Source organism: Zonotrichia albicollis, chromosome 1 (assembly GCF_047830755.1).
Source record: "Zonotrichia albicollis isolate bZonAlb1 chromosome 1, bZonAlb1.hap1, whole genome shotgun sequence".
Classification (NCBI taxonomy): Eukaryota; Metazoa; Chordata; class Aves; order Passeriformes; family Passerellidae; genus Zonotrichia; species Zonotrichia albicollis.
The window spans coordinates 137,395,280-137,410,551 of record NC_133819.1 but is presented as its reverse complement, the minus strand read 5'-3'; the positions used below and the strand labels follow the sequence as shown (position 1 = coordinate 137,410,551).

Below are 15,272 nucleotides of genomic sequence, written 5' to 3'. Positions count from 1 at the left end.
CTCGCAGTTACTGCTAAAAGGAAACCCAGGAGAGCTTCCCCTGACCTGGCAAAGCAGATCAGGAGAGGCTGCAGGGCTTCCCAGGCCTGTTGTGTCTGAATCCAGCCCAAATGGGTTCCAAAAGCAACGATTAGCACAACTATCTGTGCGCTATTAAAAGGATGTGGTGTTTGAATAACAAAGTAAGTATGTGCATATTACAAAGTACCTGAGCCTATCATCTTTCTAGCCTACAGATAACTTTTTATTCCAAGAACTACAGGATTCACCAGCAGGTATAGAATACAAAAGTATTTATTAACTTTCATGAAACAGAATATGGCTTTAAAAAGTCTTATTAGGTCCCTCTTGAACTTTCTCTCCTTCTCTAAGAAGGAGAATCAGTCTCTCATGAAAATTTGTGAAAATTGATAAAAAAATATTTAACCCAAAATATAATCGTCTTATAGAATGCTATGTGAACTCTGGGCAACAGAAGCTAACCAGTACATGGAAATAAAACACTGCCTCTACACATATAAAGAGAAGAGATAAAAAGTAGCAGAGATTATTTATCTCTATTATTAAAACTTTTTTTTAAATTAAGTTTTTAAATAAAACACTTCCTAGGTGTAAACAGTACACTGCATAAAACACAGCTAAAGAAATTTAAATGCATCCATCATTTCAATTCCCAGACCTAGTTAAATCTGACATATTTCTCCTATGGATTCCTGAGCTGATCTTGCTTTCGAACAAACCACCCGTCAGGAGGAAGAAATATGTATTTTTCAATATTTTAATTTTTAAACTTTTCAGAATTTTTAAAATTTTAGCAAGCATCTTTCAAAAACATATTCCAATGTAAGCTTAAAGAAAAAATATCCTGCCTTTGTCAAAATAATTCGCAAACTTTATTGGATTTTTAAAAGCCTAATTACAGGACAAAACATGCATTATGCATTTTGCTAAAATTCCAAAAACAACTGCAGAATTTAATCATATTAAAAGGCTCATATCCATAATAAATACCACCAGCTTAAAAGCAGCCTGAAATTTTTCATGAGTTTTAGTATCAGACAAATGCAAATGTTCTACATACTGTTGTTCTTTTAGAAGTCTGACATTACATTGCAATGGTTAAAGCAAGAAACAGGTCAGCTGAAGACTAAAGAAAGTCCCTGTCTTTTGAGGAGACCTACACTTAGTTATACAATACTGCTCTGGAAACAGTCTGTCACCAAAGGCTTGGCAATTGGCTTCTGCTCAAAACATACTCTGCTTCTAACATTCTTCAAAGGATTAAACCATAATTGATTCTGGCAATACACATGGTAAGCGTGATGTGCAGGGGGTTGCCAGTGGACATGGGGCCCTTACATAAAGGGCTGTTTTCTTTGTTTAAAATGGAAAAAAGAGTGGGAGGTGTGGAGAACAGTGAAGTACAAAATGAGTCAGAATCATAAACCATATTTTTTGAATCAGATTTCAACAACCACACATGCAAAAAGAAGGCTTCAAAGGTGGCAGAGCTTCTGAATTGGTAAGACAATTCACATGTTCTTAGTTCCATAAAAAAAGATAGAAGCTATAGTTATGTACATCCTTCTAACCACTCCAAGAGTATTTCAAGTTGAACTCCAGAGAAGCCATCGGTATCAGTCTGAAAGTGATGGGGAACGGATTGATCGTGCACTGGCTGGACTGTTAGAGAAAACAAAAGGATCCTTTTCCTTTTCTTTAGTATCATGTTTATGTTTATGTTTATGCTTATGCTTGTGTTTCTTCTTCTTTTTCTTGTGCTCATGGTGGTGATGGTGATGGTGGTCGCTGTGTTTTGAGGAGTTGGATTCTTTGCTGAACACAGAGAGTGGAGCTGCTGAGACAGGGTGCATGTTTATCTCCCCCGAAGATTGTTCCTTACCTAAAAGAATGGATACAGTGGGATTAGCAAATGTTTAACCTGCATTGTTTCCAAACATAAGGAATTCTGAAACATTAGATAAAACCTACATTATCATTTATACATAAAACCATGGAATCTGTTACAATGCTTGTACCATTTAGCTTCAGAGAAGGTTCTGAACATGCCATTCAAGTTCTCACACTACTGACAATTTTTAGAGATTTTTACTGACAATTTTTTTCCTTCCTCAATAGTATAAAAGTGTCCCAGACAATTGGGAACTGTAAAGAGCTCTAAGAAACTCTAAGTCATACTAGCTTCCTGAAATTCATTTCTAAATAGAGTAGGAAAGCCACTGAATAATGCAAATATAACTGCTTGTGAAAATTCTCATATAAAGTGCTAAGACTGGCATAATAAAGTGCATTTTTGGGATGTGAACTCTTTTTAACTGGGAGATAAAGCTCCCTGCAAGAACATACAAACCTTTTCATAGTGGAAAACTAAATTGATTTTTCTAAAAATTGCCTCTTGCAACCAATTTAGCTTATTTCAAAGATTATACAAGGTTTTTTTTTTCTTAAACACAACCAAATCCCAATAAAGATAATGATACCATCTTTATCACTATATATTTCACAAGTACACTAGAACTAGTTATATACTGAGCAAGGCTGGTATCTGAACCTGAGGAAGGAGATAAGATCCATGACATCTCAATTCAGGAATGACTTTTTTATTCTCTCTTTGGCTAATTTAATATTTCATTATGTCAGACAGACTGCAATAGCTCCAATAGTATAGATTACAGGGCATTACTCCAAGGATACCTTTGTGGAAGAGTGGAAACACTTGGAAGGTAGGAATACTCAGATTCCTTTAGTCAGAAATTGAATCAAATCACTCACATTGCAAGGATGCTTTAACAACTCCATAAATGAAGAAAAGCACCAGCAGATTTTTGAAGGCAACTAATCCTCTGAGTATTACTTACAACAGATTTTCTTCATTACTACATTAAATATGGGGCTTTCTCTCATCCAGTTTTTGGTGAAAATATCCAAATTAAATAACAAGAAATGATGCTATTTGATGTTCCTGTGCAATTATCTTTTTCTGTATATTTGAAAACACATTTATTTCCCAGTACATCTTTTTGTTGGTTGGTTGTGTAACTCTAAAGGCAAGAATGATTTGTCTGTGGTAATGATTCCTGGAAGTCTAAAGAGACAGCTCCCTGTACTATGACAAGCAAGTATTGAGAACAATTTCCATGCAATCTTTCTAGCCTCACCTGAAAGACTGAAGACTGATTCAATCATGCATATATATAGGAAAAACTCTAGGTTTTCCTATATATATGCCTACATATATGTACAGCTGTTCTGGATTTTGTTTGTTATAAATATGTCTGGGAAAAACAAAATCTACATCTATATGAAGTGTTTAGAAGTCAGAATAAAACCAGAATTTTTCTTTTTTTTCAGTGATGATAGTCAATAACTTACTACAGGACATGGTGGAATTTCTACTGCTTGAAGTCTTAAGCAGCAAAATGATGTCTTTCTAGAAATATGTTTGGTCTTAACCACAAGAGAGGAATATGGTGCAATATAAAATTCTGTTGAGGTTATGAAGGAGGCTAGTTTGAAGTACAATAGTTTTGTATAAACTTGAAATATATATCTCTAATATAAAGCTATTTTAAAAGGCTTTAAATTTTATTTAATCAGAACTAAGCAGCAGTAAGCTCATGTTACCAATGCAAAAATTTATTGTTGGAACTCACAACTTTACTTTTTTATGTATTTTATGGCAGGTAGAGGAGATGCACACCAATTTCAATTTCCTCCTTCTGACTTTAATGCATACCTACTACCATTTTTTACATTGTCTGGTGCTATTCTCAACAATGAAGACAAGTGTGCAAGTATACTGCATTTGATAGAAAAAGGTACAAGACTGCTTTACTATGTAACTATTTCAAATTCTATTTTTAAAAGGAATTCCTCCCATATCTAAACCTATCCCCATAACCTGAGCTCCTTCCTCTAAACATCCACTGTTTAGACAACTTTATTTAGCAGCTGCAAGAATACAAAACCAGCCATTAAACAGATGACACAATGGTGAAAAAAGGAGTATATCTGGCTCAGGGCATTAGAAAAGGAAAGGGTGGAGGCTGTATCTCAGAAAGCCAAAGCAGGCAGTATTTGATGCTGTTAAAATAAGCTGCAGTAGTTACAGGTGAACTGTGGCAGTGACACAAACAGAGCTCCCAGAAACACAGAAATAAAGGTCTTAGCAAAAAGTCTGAAGACCACTGGTTGGTTGTATGGAAAATGTACAAAAGATGACCTAAAGTCCTGAAGACATTCTCATGTGTTCTCAAGCTACAGGCACATGATACATTAATATACACATGACAAAATCAAACCAACTTCAAATAGAAGAAAAAACCCACACAACATGACACAAACTCTTAAAACTTCTCAGCTCCATTAATTCCAAATTGTGGAGTTATTTTTGTATGGAAACTAAACCTGTAAGTCTAGACACTACATTTGTAACAACCTCAAACTGAAGCTAGGCCTCTGAACTTAAAAAAATTTAACCAGAACTGGTATAAAAACACTGGTTAAAGTCTGCAGGGATGATGTAGCAGTAGTGTCAAGTGAAGATGGAGGATGCAACCAAACAGACTTTCCTGACTCTGTTACATGACCTAACACTTGTGCTAATTTCCTGCAGTTTACTGAACTACCAGCTCTCTAAGGCAACACTGTATTATCACCTCATTACTTATTTTAGGTGTGTTATTCAAGAGATCTGTTTGTTAAAGCATTTCAACACCAGTGACTGGGTAAGTTAGGGAGCAAATACAACAGTAGTTGAAACTACCAGGACCAAAGGGTGGTGGTGACCACCTAGAGAGGCAAGAAGATCTTCAGGAAAGGGAGAAATGAGATCCAACTGCAACTCAAGGGCTACTGACACTTAGGGAAACAGTAAACATTGGTAATATGGAAAAGACGTCAGTAAGAAATGAAAGAATGATATTACAAAAATCTGCTTCTACTGAGCCAGCAACAGGAGTACACACACCATTTCTTCCAAGAGCCACAACAGTGACACTAGTCTTTTGGGTTTTTAAATGCAAAAATAAAAGCTATCCAGAAAATTTCCTCCTACTGTTAAAGAGTGCTTTGAAACCAAGAATCAAATATATCAATCCTGGATGATAGCTCCAAAAGACTGGTCACAAACTACCAAACTCAGTTGTGTGCCAAAATGGACAGACCTATAAAAGCTCTATCAAAAATGTTACAGATCTCCATTTTCTTCCTACTTAAAGCCTATGCCAGGAACATGACAAGTGTAGTTAAGGAAAATAAGACTAAATAGAAATTGCCTCACAGGGAAGTATAATCATCCTTTTATCAACAGGGGAAGAAGGACTGATGCAAAGAGGCACAGAGCACTCCCTCTTCCTTCAGGGAACCCACTTCTTCCTGGCACAGAGGGCACGACTGAAACCCGTGTTTCACAAAACACACAAACACAAAATAAGTGGAGTGGAGGGCGAGCCCAGGAGCTCCTTCTGAAGTGGTTAGTAGCATTCCTTGGAAGAAAATGCACATACATGTGTCTGTCCACATGGATCTCCTCCTGTTTAGGATGTGGAGAGGCCAATGTAATTGTTGGGTTTGTGGTGTTCCAGCTAGCTGGGTAGGTGCTTAAAATTAGACAGGATTATGATCCTATGGGGGAAAGGTCAGAATATTTGTGTACCATTTGCACCAGGGACAAATACAAATGCTGTAGATGTTGTGAGAGAGAATAAAATATGAAAACACAGATCTTGTAAATAAAAGGGATTTGGATCCTGATAAGCTTTAAAGTAACATTTGCTGTCATAATACAAATTGCTGTCAGATAATTCTAACACCCTGTTCACTTAAGTTTTAGTTCTCATTGATGCATTAGCATTGAACTATATTGTTGGGTAGAGTGTTTCACCTATTTTTTCCCGTATTTTGTTTTTGAATTTTTACAGTATGAAAACCTGTAACTTGAGACTTTAACATGCCAAAAGGCTTTTGTGAGATGTTTCATATGGTCCCTCCTATGCTTCTGATTTTGTGTGAAGAGAGTGGGATGCCACAAACTTACAGCCTCTGTTTCTTTGCATGGCCAATAAACGTAAAACAGCTGGCTGATACAGGATTTTTACAACTTGACACTTGTTTGAAATTATCCCATTTGCACCCTAATTTACTGAAACATCAGAGAGGGAGAAGACAAGTTCACAAATCATAGCAAAGTCTGAAGCCCATGGTCCTGAGGACAGGCTGATGCTGCAGCACCTGACAAGGACAGGCTCTGGGAAGAGGGGGAGGTTGATACAAGTGCAGAAACACTTCATGTGTCTCCCTCAGAAGCCAAAGAAAGCTCACCAATGAGAAAGGTAATGCACTCTCTTCGCAGAGCAGCTGACGTGCATCTCTGACTAGCATTTTCTCTAAAGAGAAAACATTCAGAAAATGGAAAATACCATAAAAACAGTTTCAAAATGACCCTGTTTTTCCTTATTTCTTCTTTTCTTTTTAGTGTTACTCTGGAAACATCCAAGACACACTATTTTTTAATTTAATGCTGTGTTTATGCATCTGTTGAACCACCAACAAAGTACATAGAAAAAGTTACCAAGCATAAATGATTTCAGGTTTCCAGAATGCCATGTCCTGTAATTAGTCTAAAGGACCAGAATTTTCAAATTATACATCTCTGAAAAGGGTTATCAATTTTCTCTCTAGAAAAGTGCTCTTTTAAGGTCCATGGGACAAAAATTAAAGTTTGAGGGTGAAAACCAAAGGTCTACTTAAAAAAACAAAACCAGCCAAAGGTTTTCTGAAGATATGGTAAACAAATCAGTTAATTTGGAACCAACATAAACATTTTAACTAGTTAAAATTTACAGATTCATTTGACTTCAATTTTTTAGTGGGATTTAAAACCAGATAGACAATTTCTTATACCTATAACACAGGTAAAACTAAAGTATTGTATAGACAAGTTGGTGTTTTAACTAAAATGCAGTTGTTACTGGTAAAAAGTTTGCTTTTCTCATCTGACTTTCATTTAACAACTATATTGCCTTAGACTAAAATAATATCTTAAATGTGGTGTTACTTTTACTACATTTATTTTAGTATTCTGGAACTTTCTAGTGAAATCCCTGGTTTTGAAAGAAAGAACATCTAAATCAGGAAGCCAATTCAGAATACTTTGTGTTCAGTTTCAGGTAGTTCACTTGAAAACCTGCTAGCCTTACTCATCCACTAGCTTTGAGAGTGATTAGTTGTTTTCTCAGAGACACAGCTACAGTATTATGATTTTTTTATTAAATCATGGAGTTGTCACACTGCAGCCACATACTGATGCAATTCTCATTTCTGTTGTCACTATCTGCAGGGTTTGTTTCTATTAAAGCTGCTTGTTTTAGAGTAAATCACTGGAAAACACCATTCCTTGTGAAGTGTACTATCAACCACATACTACTTTAGTGAGACAAATTTATCTAAAACCTCAAAGCCTATGAGGTACCATTTTGGAAACATTGTATCTTGAGTAATAAAGTGTAACAGATACTGTATTAATACTATATGTTATGAAAAGGTATTCTATCAGAACAGTTGTAACAACATTTACCTCCTTAGAATGTAAAGCAAAACGCCATCATGGTGCCCTCGAATCCAAGAAGTGTTCATTTATGTATTTGTCTGTGTGCTGATGTTTTCAGAGCACTTTTTGGCAGAGAGCCACTAAAGGGTGGACTCTGAGGTACTGGTGCACTCTCAGCTAACTGCAGAGGACTGGGCTTCTCACTCAGTTTAGACTGAATTCCTATTTACTCCTGCATCCAAACTCCAGGTGCAGTGATTTGCACCCCAGGCTTGGATCTGCTGCTGTAAAAGTACTGTTTAAACATAATAACTACAGTAGTTTACACTTTACTGCAGCATATGCAGCATGTCCAGTTTCAAAATGTTTCAGAAAAAAGTCAATCCAGATAAACTATAATTGCCTGAAAGTGCAGCAACTGTGATAAACAAGACCACTATCTGATCAACATTATGACTGTGGTATAGACCTCCAAAGTTTCATCTACACAGTAAACAGAGCAACCACAAAGTCCGCAGCACCAATTTCCAATTTGACTGTCCCAGAAAACTGCAAAAGATTTAACAGAATGGCCAAGGAATCTGTTTGATCTGAGTCTGAATGCTCAGGATGTCCTCAAAGCTCACTGCCCCTGAGTGTCATCAGAAAAAGAATGCCAGTGCACTAAGACAACATCACTGTATCTTATTTTTCTTTCCTTTGCAGAAATAGAGAATTGGATGCTGCTTTTTATCAACTTTCAAACCATCAAAACTAGTTGGAAAAAGTTCATTTAAGTGTTCATCAGTGATGAGCTATAATGACATGTCACTGGCAGATCATCCAGCCTACAGCCAGGCATTTATTTTGGAAGCAGAAAAGACCAGGCCAATCAATAACCACTGACAGATACAGCAGAACCTTTTAAAGGTTACTTCTGACATACTGTACTTTCAGATGAGTGAAATATTAAAGAAGTGTACCTTTATCTGATTTCACTGAATTCAACAAAGCAAGACAAGTCACCTTGCAGCCTGAGAGATCAAATCTGTTGCTTACAGAAAATCTCATCTTGAAAGTCTTTTATCTTAAGTGAAGGGAGTGTTCCTAATATTCTTGATGATTAATAGCAAATAAAATCTGTTCTCACATTAGAAATGTAACCTTGCACAGCCTTGGAGGTCCAAAGGAGGCTACCAAGTTTCCAGCCCTAAGGGCAGATGAGTAATCATCACAACAGCATTCTTTAAACAATTCACAACTAATGTTTTGTTTGTTTTAATAGTTTCTTGATAAAATTATTAGATTCCCCTATAACTGCCAGAGTCCACAGTTTTACTATCATAGTTAGGATGCTTTAGGAGGATTTAAACCAATTATTTTCTGTATGAACTGGACAGGTGTTGTAATTGTAACACTGAAACCTGTAATCCAGCACGCGTTGTATTAGAAAACTTTTTGTTATTGTCTCAGCCTTAACTTTTCACATCCATGGGCAGAACCATGCAAAAACATTCTCACCCTCACTCCCCCACCCCCGACTTTTAAAGGAAAATATTTTCCTGGTGTTAGGGGGGTTACATCAACTTGACCAAATAAATCCAAATGATCATTTGGGGTGGTCTGGGAAATGGGAAAAAAACAACAACACAACAATCCAGCAAAAAACCACAGATACTACAGAACCCAACGTGAACTTCCTCCTGGCAGCTGCTTTCCACATGCTGTGCTCAGCTGATGACCTAACACCTCATGTGACACCTGCGGACAGAGCCCACAGCTGGGGGAGGAGCACTGTGGGCGGACTAAGAGCTCACTCCTTCCAAGGAGTCAGAACTGAGGCAGCTTCACTAACAAGACACTGAGACCATTTCAGAGCCTCCTGTCAATCTGTTTCACAATAATCACTCCCTGAAATGCACCCATCCTCCATCACTGCTGTAAAACCTCACGGGCTCTGGGATTCCTTTGTAAAACAGAACACTCCTATGTGTGAACAATTTTATTTATGTATGCTTTTATTCTTCCCCATCTGTTTCTTCTCAGCAGAATACCATTTCCTAAAGATTGAACTAGCTTTATAGACTCAGTCTGTAAAGCATATATCTCTGCTTCTAAGAAAAATGCCATGAATAAGAAACAGGTGAAATTTTAGAAGCAAAAAATATGTGAAGTGGAACTGTTTCTAACCACACAAACAAAAATAAAAAGAATAAAATAATCTGAAGTGTTTCAAAATAATGTTTTTCAAAGGCTTACTATTTAAAATGAATTCTAGTGCAAAACCTGGCATTTGTCTCATTATTACCTATGAAAAAAATGCATCCGAGTGTGCTGAATGTCTAAACAACAGAGGTGAGAAGGTCATTCAGGACACAAGTGAGACTTGAAGTAGCTTGTGTCTGCAGGGGGTCTATAAAAGCACCAGTTAAGTGGCCACTGCTCCACTCTTGGTCAGACTTTACCCTTCCTGACCCCCAGCACAAACTCAACCCACAACAGTCCCGGAGCACAGACCTGGCGCACAGAGGGTCCCCCAAGTCCCATCTGTGATGGATTTGGCAGACTTTTGTTTATGACTTTATACTCCATAGAGTGTGAAAATCTAGTGAAAAATTTGTTCCAAAATATCATGTAAGAGTTACAGATACTAATCCTCAGCAGATAGCTTTGCACTTGCATGCCCCTGGATGCTTTATTCTGTGCCACAACAGAAAATGTGATGGTTGATAACATTGAGAACAAAACTCAAAGCAGCTCTGAGAAGTTTAAACTAAAGCTTTGCAGATATAGGCTCCTAAGTTCATGAGAGTAACCTATATGCAGCCTGCCCCTTTACCCGGCTGAAGTTAGTAAAAAAGCTGTGGGTTTTGCTACTCTAGATACCTAACAGCAAAGCTGTCCTGGTGGAGTTGGCTGTAGGCACATGTCATTAACTGAAGGCCATCTGGAATCCAGAAACTAGACCTCCCTGTGTTTTAATGTCCCTGTATGACCTTAATTTCTCAGCTGAGAAGTGACAGGAGTAACCTTTTATTAAAAAAAATAAAAATCAAAAGAAGGAAATAAACTCCCTTAGTGGCAAGAGCATCTGCCAAGGAAGGAAAAACATTATGTCCAAGGCTCATAACGGGGTATGAGCCTCCAGCTTCTGCAGCACTGGCACCAAGGCACCAACCTCAGCAGGATCCTCAGGGCAGCAGCTCCCACCAGCCCTTCTCTTAAATGGGGCCACTAAACTGCCTGGTCACAGGGAAAGCAGGTAAGGTCACCTGTCAGCATAGCTCAGGACCTAGGGCAACTCAAGATGGAACCAACACTCCAGATCCTGCTGCTAAGGTCTGTTCTGTTTTACACAGGGCAGTCACTGGATAAAAACAGAAAACAACCAAGAGGGTAATTACTCTGAAATCTAAACACAAAAACTTCACTTTTACACAATACAGTACTGCAACCTTAAAATCTTGTTCTGAATCTGTATGGAAGATCCCTCAAAATGCTTGGTACATTGTCACATGACTTCAGCTTTGCTCCACTGGCACATTCTGGAACTGAACTTCAGACACATTGTTAAAACATTTTGAGAAAATGAGACAAACCACCAATTTTTTTGGCTACAGACAGAGAAACAAAGAAGGTGGAAGTTCAACCTGTTTTAAAGTTTCTAAGAAACACTATGCCTTGAGAATAATTTTGTCAAGTATTGTATAAAAAAAGATACTAAGAGAAGTAATTAAAGAAAGTAAGGGCTTGAAATGAAACAATTTCACTCACAGATGCAATCCTTTCAACTTTGGAAAGCCCTTCTAAATATCTTTGAGAGGTTTTTTTATCTGAGGACTCTTTCTATTTTTTTAATCTTCAAAATTGTAATTTTTTAAATGACACCAATTTCAAAACAAGTTTTACCTAAATACTTATGGGATTCTAATTAAACTTGGTGCTGTTCTATTCATTCCTTAGCTTTTCACTTTCATCAGCATGATTTATACTTGTCTTACTTAGATATGTGTAAAAATACATATGTATAAACTTCTCTGTGCATCTACTGAAACCTAAAGAAATATTCTTATGCACCCTTTCTGCAGTTCCTGGAATTCCAGTAACATTTAACACTTACCAACACTGTAAGTATGAAAACAAGCAGTATTAAAAAACACCTCACAACTGAAGTAGTTAAAAAAAATACAACCACCTTGCCTATAAAGTTACTCATACCTGGTGTGGATGGTCTCTCCAGCATATTCAAATGATGGTAAATGAAGGCTTGGCTGTCATGAACTGTGTCCATATCAATTTCCTCTTCCTCTTGAGAATTTGAGAACTAAGACATCAGGAAAAAAAATAAGCAGATGCTAATAATTCATAAAAACATTACTAAGCAGAATTTAATATATTTTATTTTTGAGGTAAACTGGGGGTGAGAGGGAAAGGAAGTGATATCTACCACTGCAAAAGAATAAAAATTCAGTAAAATTAAAAAGGGTCAGTGTCTTTCCTTCTTTCTAATTTACTGTGAAGCTGTGTGAACAAGAGCACTATCTGTCAACTTTAGCTCTTGCCAGCCAATAAAGAATCTGATAGGAAATGATTTTGCCAAAGTAAGCAAAACAACTGCTGTACATATATACACAGCATGCCTTTTGTTTCAACACAGCTTCAAGGGAAGCCAGCAGACGCCACTGCTGTTATTCTGAACACCCTACACATTGTGCAAGTTGAATTTCCATTTCTTACTCTGATTTTGAGTTTGACTTTACTGTCTTCATTCTTCTCTAGTATTTGCCCTGGCTCCAATGGAGACCCGAGTGGCATATCAGCCTTCCTCTTCACCCCCTGCTGATGACCAGAAATGCTGGATGCTGTTTCCTTAATAAGATGATCATCCTCCTGAAGCAGCATTAAAAGACCAAAATTAGAAGATAGCAAGATCCATGTTTCAGAGAAAGCGACCTGATACCTGAAAAATCTTCTGAGTAAAGTGGGTGATTTGAACAAAGTTTTCTCTGTAGTTCTGGCAAGAAGTATTTTCTAAAACCCTGTATGGATTTGTGCCAACCACTCCTACAAACATAGTTTCTCTTTAGTTCTATCCCTGCTCCCTCTGCATATCTAGCATTGGCATCTTTTCTGTCACTTCCCACAATCATGGTACTGTTGGTGTGCAACAACATTTGCTGCCTCTGAATAGCCTGTCTATAAATCTGTGCCTTGTGGACTCTCCTCAGGACAAATCTCAGCTGAAAAACTGTGATAGCCTCTGATCTACACATAGGATTTAGCTAAATCTTCTTTTAGTTTGTTTTAACAGCTAAAGCTTACTTTACTTAGTACAAATCATGAGTACTTATAATTTTTTCTTTATTTTTCTACAATATTTATTAAAAAAGAATAAAACTGTTTTGTAAATTACTGCTTAGATTATAAAAAGAGCAAGGTCAAAGAAGTAGAAAAATAGGAGAGTCCTAAGTTACACATATAGTAATGAAAATAGGAGATAGGTGTTTCAAGAAATCCAAGAGACTACATTTAGAAGGTAAAATAAAGCATCCACAGAAGCAAACATAATTAAAAGCTCACTAAAAACTATAACAGGCACAGATACCATATACTCTAAAGGGCATATACTGCTCCCCTGAACTGCTCTTCTTCTATCCTACAAAGTGCACTCGAGCCCCAAAACTCTTGCCCTGAACACTTCAAGCTCCATTTTATGAAGTGGGTAACTTCAATCATCCTCAGCAGCTTCAGTGGCACTACTCTATCAGTACTGATTTTAACACATTTATCCTCTCAGTGTATGTCCAGTTTAAAGAATCTAGTTAATCTGATAAATTTTATCACCTGTTTACTCTTATTTCCCCTCAAATATGCATTTCCCTTTTTCATGTCTATTACTTTGTCCCAGGCACTGCTATTGTGAAACACTTCTGGATTAACTTTGTCTGATGTAAGAGGCAGTCTTTGTTTTACACTACTGGAAAATCAGTTCCTCGAATTTTGGGGAAGTTACAGTGAAAATGGTAACCTTAAGGTAAGGGGTAGGAAAATGAAGATGAGGAACAGGAGAAGATACAAGGGATGAAATACAAACTGAGGCTTATCCCAGTGCTGTATTTCCACACCAGTGCAAGCCAGTACACTGCTAAATGAAGCAGCCTCATCCATACACGGTTCTCTCCTGGGGTGCCACAAGCATTTTTACAACTATGTGACAAACTGGCTCAGGAAACTCAAATATCTGTTCATAAAAAGGTACTGTTCAACCAGATCCTCCCTGATCCAGCTCACTGTTGCAGCAACCACTACTATGCTAGCACAAGGGACAGGAAAGTTTAGGAAAAGAAGAAGAAGAAATCTTTTGGTAGTCTGGTTGCAAAAAAAGTTCGGGCGTTCATTAAACTGCAGCCTAAAAATCTGCCAACAAAATGCCTCCTGCTATTTAATTCTAATGATTAGGTGCAGCAAATTAGGACTTACAACATGCTCTGTAAATATGCAAGACAAGTCTAACAATATCTGACTCTACCATCATTTTCTCCCCCTGCTGGAAAGGGCCCGCAGGGTACTGTTAATTAGTACTCTCAGCACACTTTTCAATAAAAACTATTTAGACATTAACTATTATAAAGTAAGAGTAAACAATCCTATTCAAAAGGTTGGAAAGAGTTTCAAACATGCTAATCACATGCTGGTTTTGAAACTTAAAAAAAATTCACTTATTATTTCCATGTCTGTTGATTTTTTCCCCCCTCACAATTAAATTTGTCCAACAAAAAATACTTGGTCTTGCAGCAGTGGCAGTTATTCCTGAGGAAAGTATGACCTTAATAGTTCATACAAATTTATTTTCTAACTATGCAATGGAATATGTGTTAGGACTGAAGCCTCCAAATCCAGAAAGATACCAAACTGAATGTATGCCATTCTTCAGAAGTTGTTACAAATCCTTCAGAGCACAATACCAAAGTTCAATGCAGATGTGTTAAAATTTCAACTTTCAAATCACTTAAAGTTGTTTAAAATGAGGAGTATCCATATATTTTAAGATGCAATAGATTTACTGATAAAAGGCTTTGTTTTGGAAAACTGGATAACTTGCCTATCAGAAACAGTCTCATGAAAAAAGCTTTCATCACAGCATCAAACATTTCTGTGAATCATTTCATATCTCATAAGCAATATATAAAGTTTCATAAAGAACAGAAATGATGAGACTAGAAAAAAAAAACCAAGTAAAAAGCTTGCATACGCAATGCAAAACAGTTAAAAAATGTATAAAAAGTCATGGTATACACCAGCTTTTCAAGAGGACAGAATAAAGAGCAATGAGGTCAGAAGGTAGCTTAGGTAAAGCATGAGAGGCTTGAACACAATACAAAATTAAATCAGCAACCCATGCAAGAACTCAGAGCCAGCTGAATAGGATGGATGCAGATGTTTTGTGCTTACGGTGTTCTGAAATCCTACTGACTGCCCATGATTGTTAGAACTGATCACAGGCTCCTGATTATTTGCAACTGATTCAGGGATAATTGTTGGATTGAGTACAGCCTTCTTTTCTTTCAGGTTAAGAACAAGTCCAAGCTCTGGTAATGGTAAACAGGAAGGTCTGCTGAGGCCAAAGAGTGTGAAATAGAGGTCCACAGCACCACATCGTAATCTCCAGTCATGTGAAGTTCCTAAAATACAAAAGAGATTGTTAATACAGAGATAAAATCAC

The 15,272-nt window shown here is 37.1% G+C and overlaps 1 protein-coding gene across 3 annotated transcripts in view; it reads right to left on the bottom strand.

The window, feature by feature from the left end:
- Positions 1 to 278: 278 nt before the first annotated feature.
- TAF2 (TATA-box binding protein associated factor 2) overlaps positions 279 to 15,272 on the bottom strand; it is a 61,205-nt gene continuing 46,211 nt past the window's right edge. For 2 of the 3 annotated variants that reach the window (XM_014263956.3, XM_026799502.2), the window contains exons 23-26: positions 15,002 to 15,231; positions 12,287 to 12,439; positions 11,768 to 11,873; positions 279 to 1,903 (exon numbers count right to left, since the gene is read on the bottom strand). In XM_014263956.3, coding sequence (XP_014119431.2) covers positions 1,638 to 1,903; positions 11,768 to 11,873; positions 12,287 to 12,439; positions 15,002 to 15,231 — 755 coding nt within the window. In that variant the 3' untranslated portion in view covers positions 279 to 1,637. The remainder of the gene's footprint in view (positions 1,904 to 11,767; positions 11,874 to 12,286; positions 12,440 to 15,001; positions 15,232 to 15,272) is intronic. The other variant, XM_014263960.3, reaches the window with a different exon arrangement.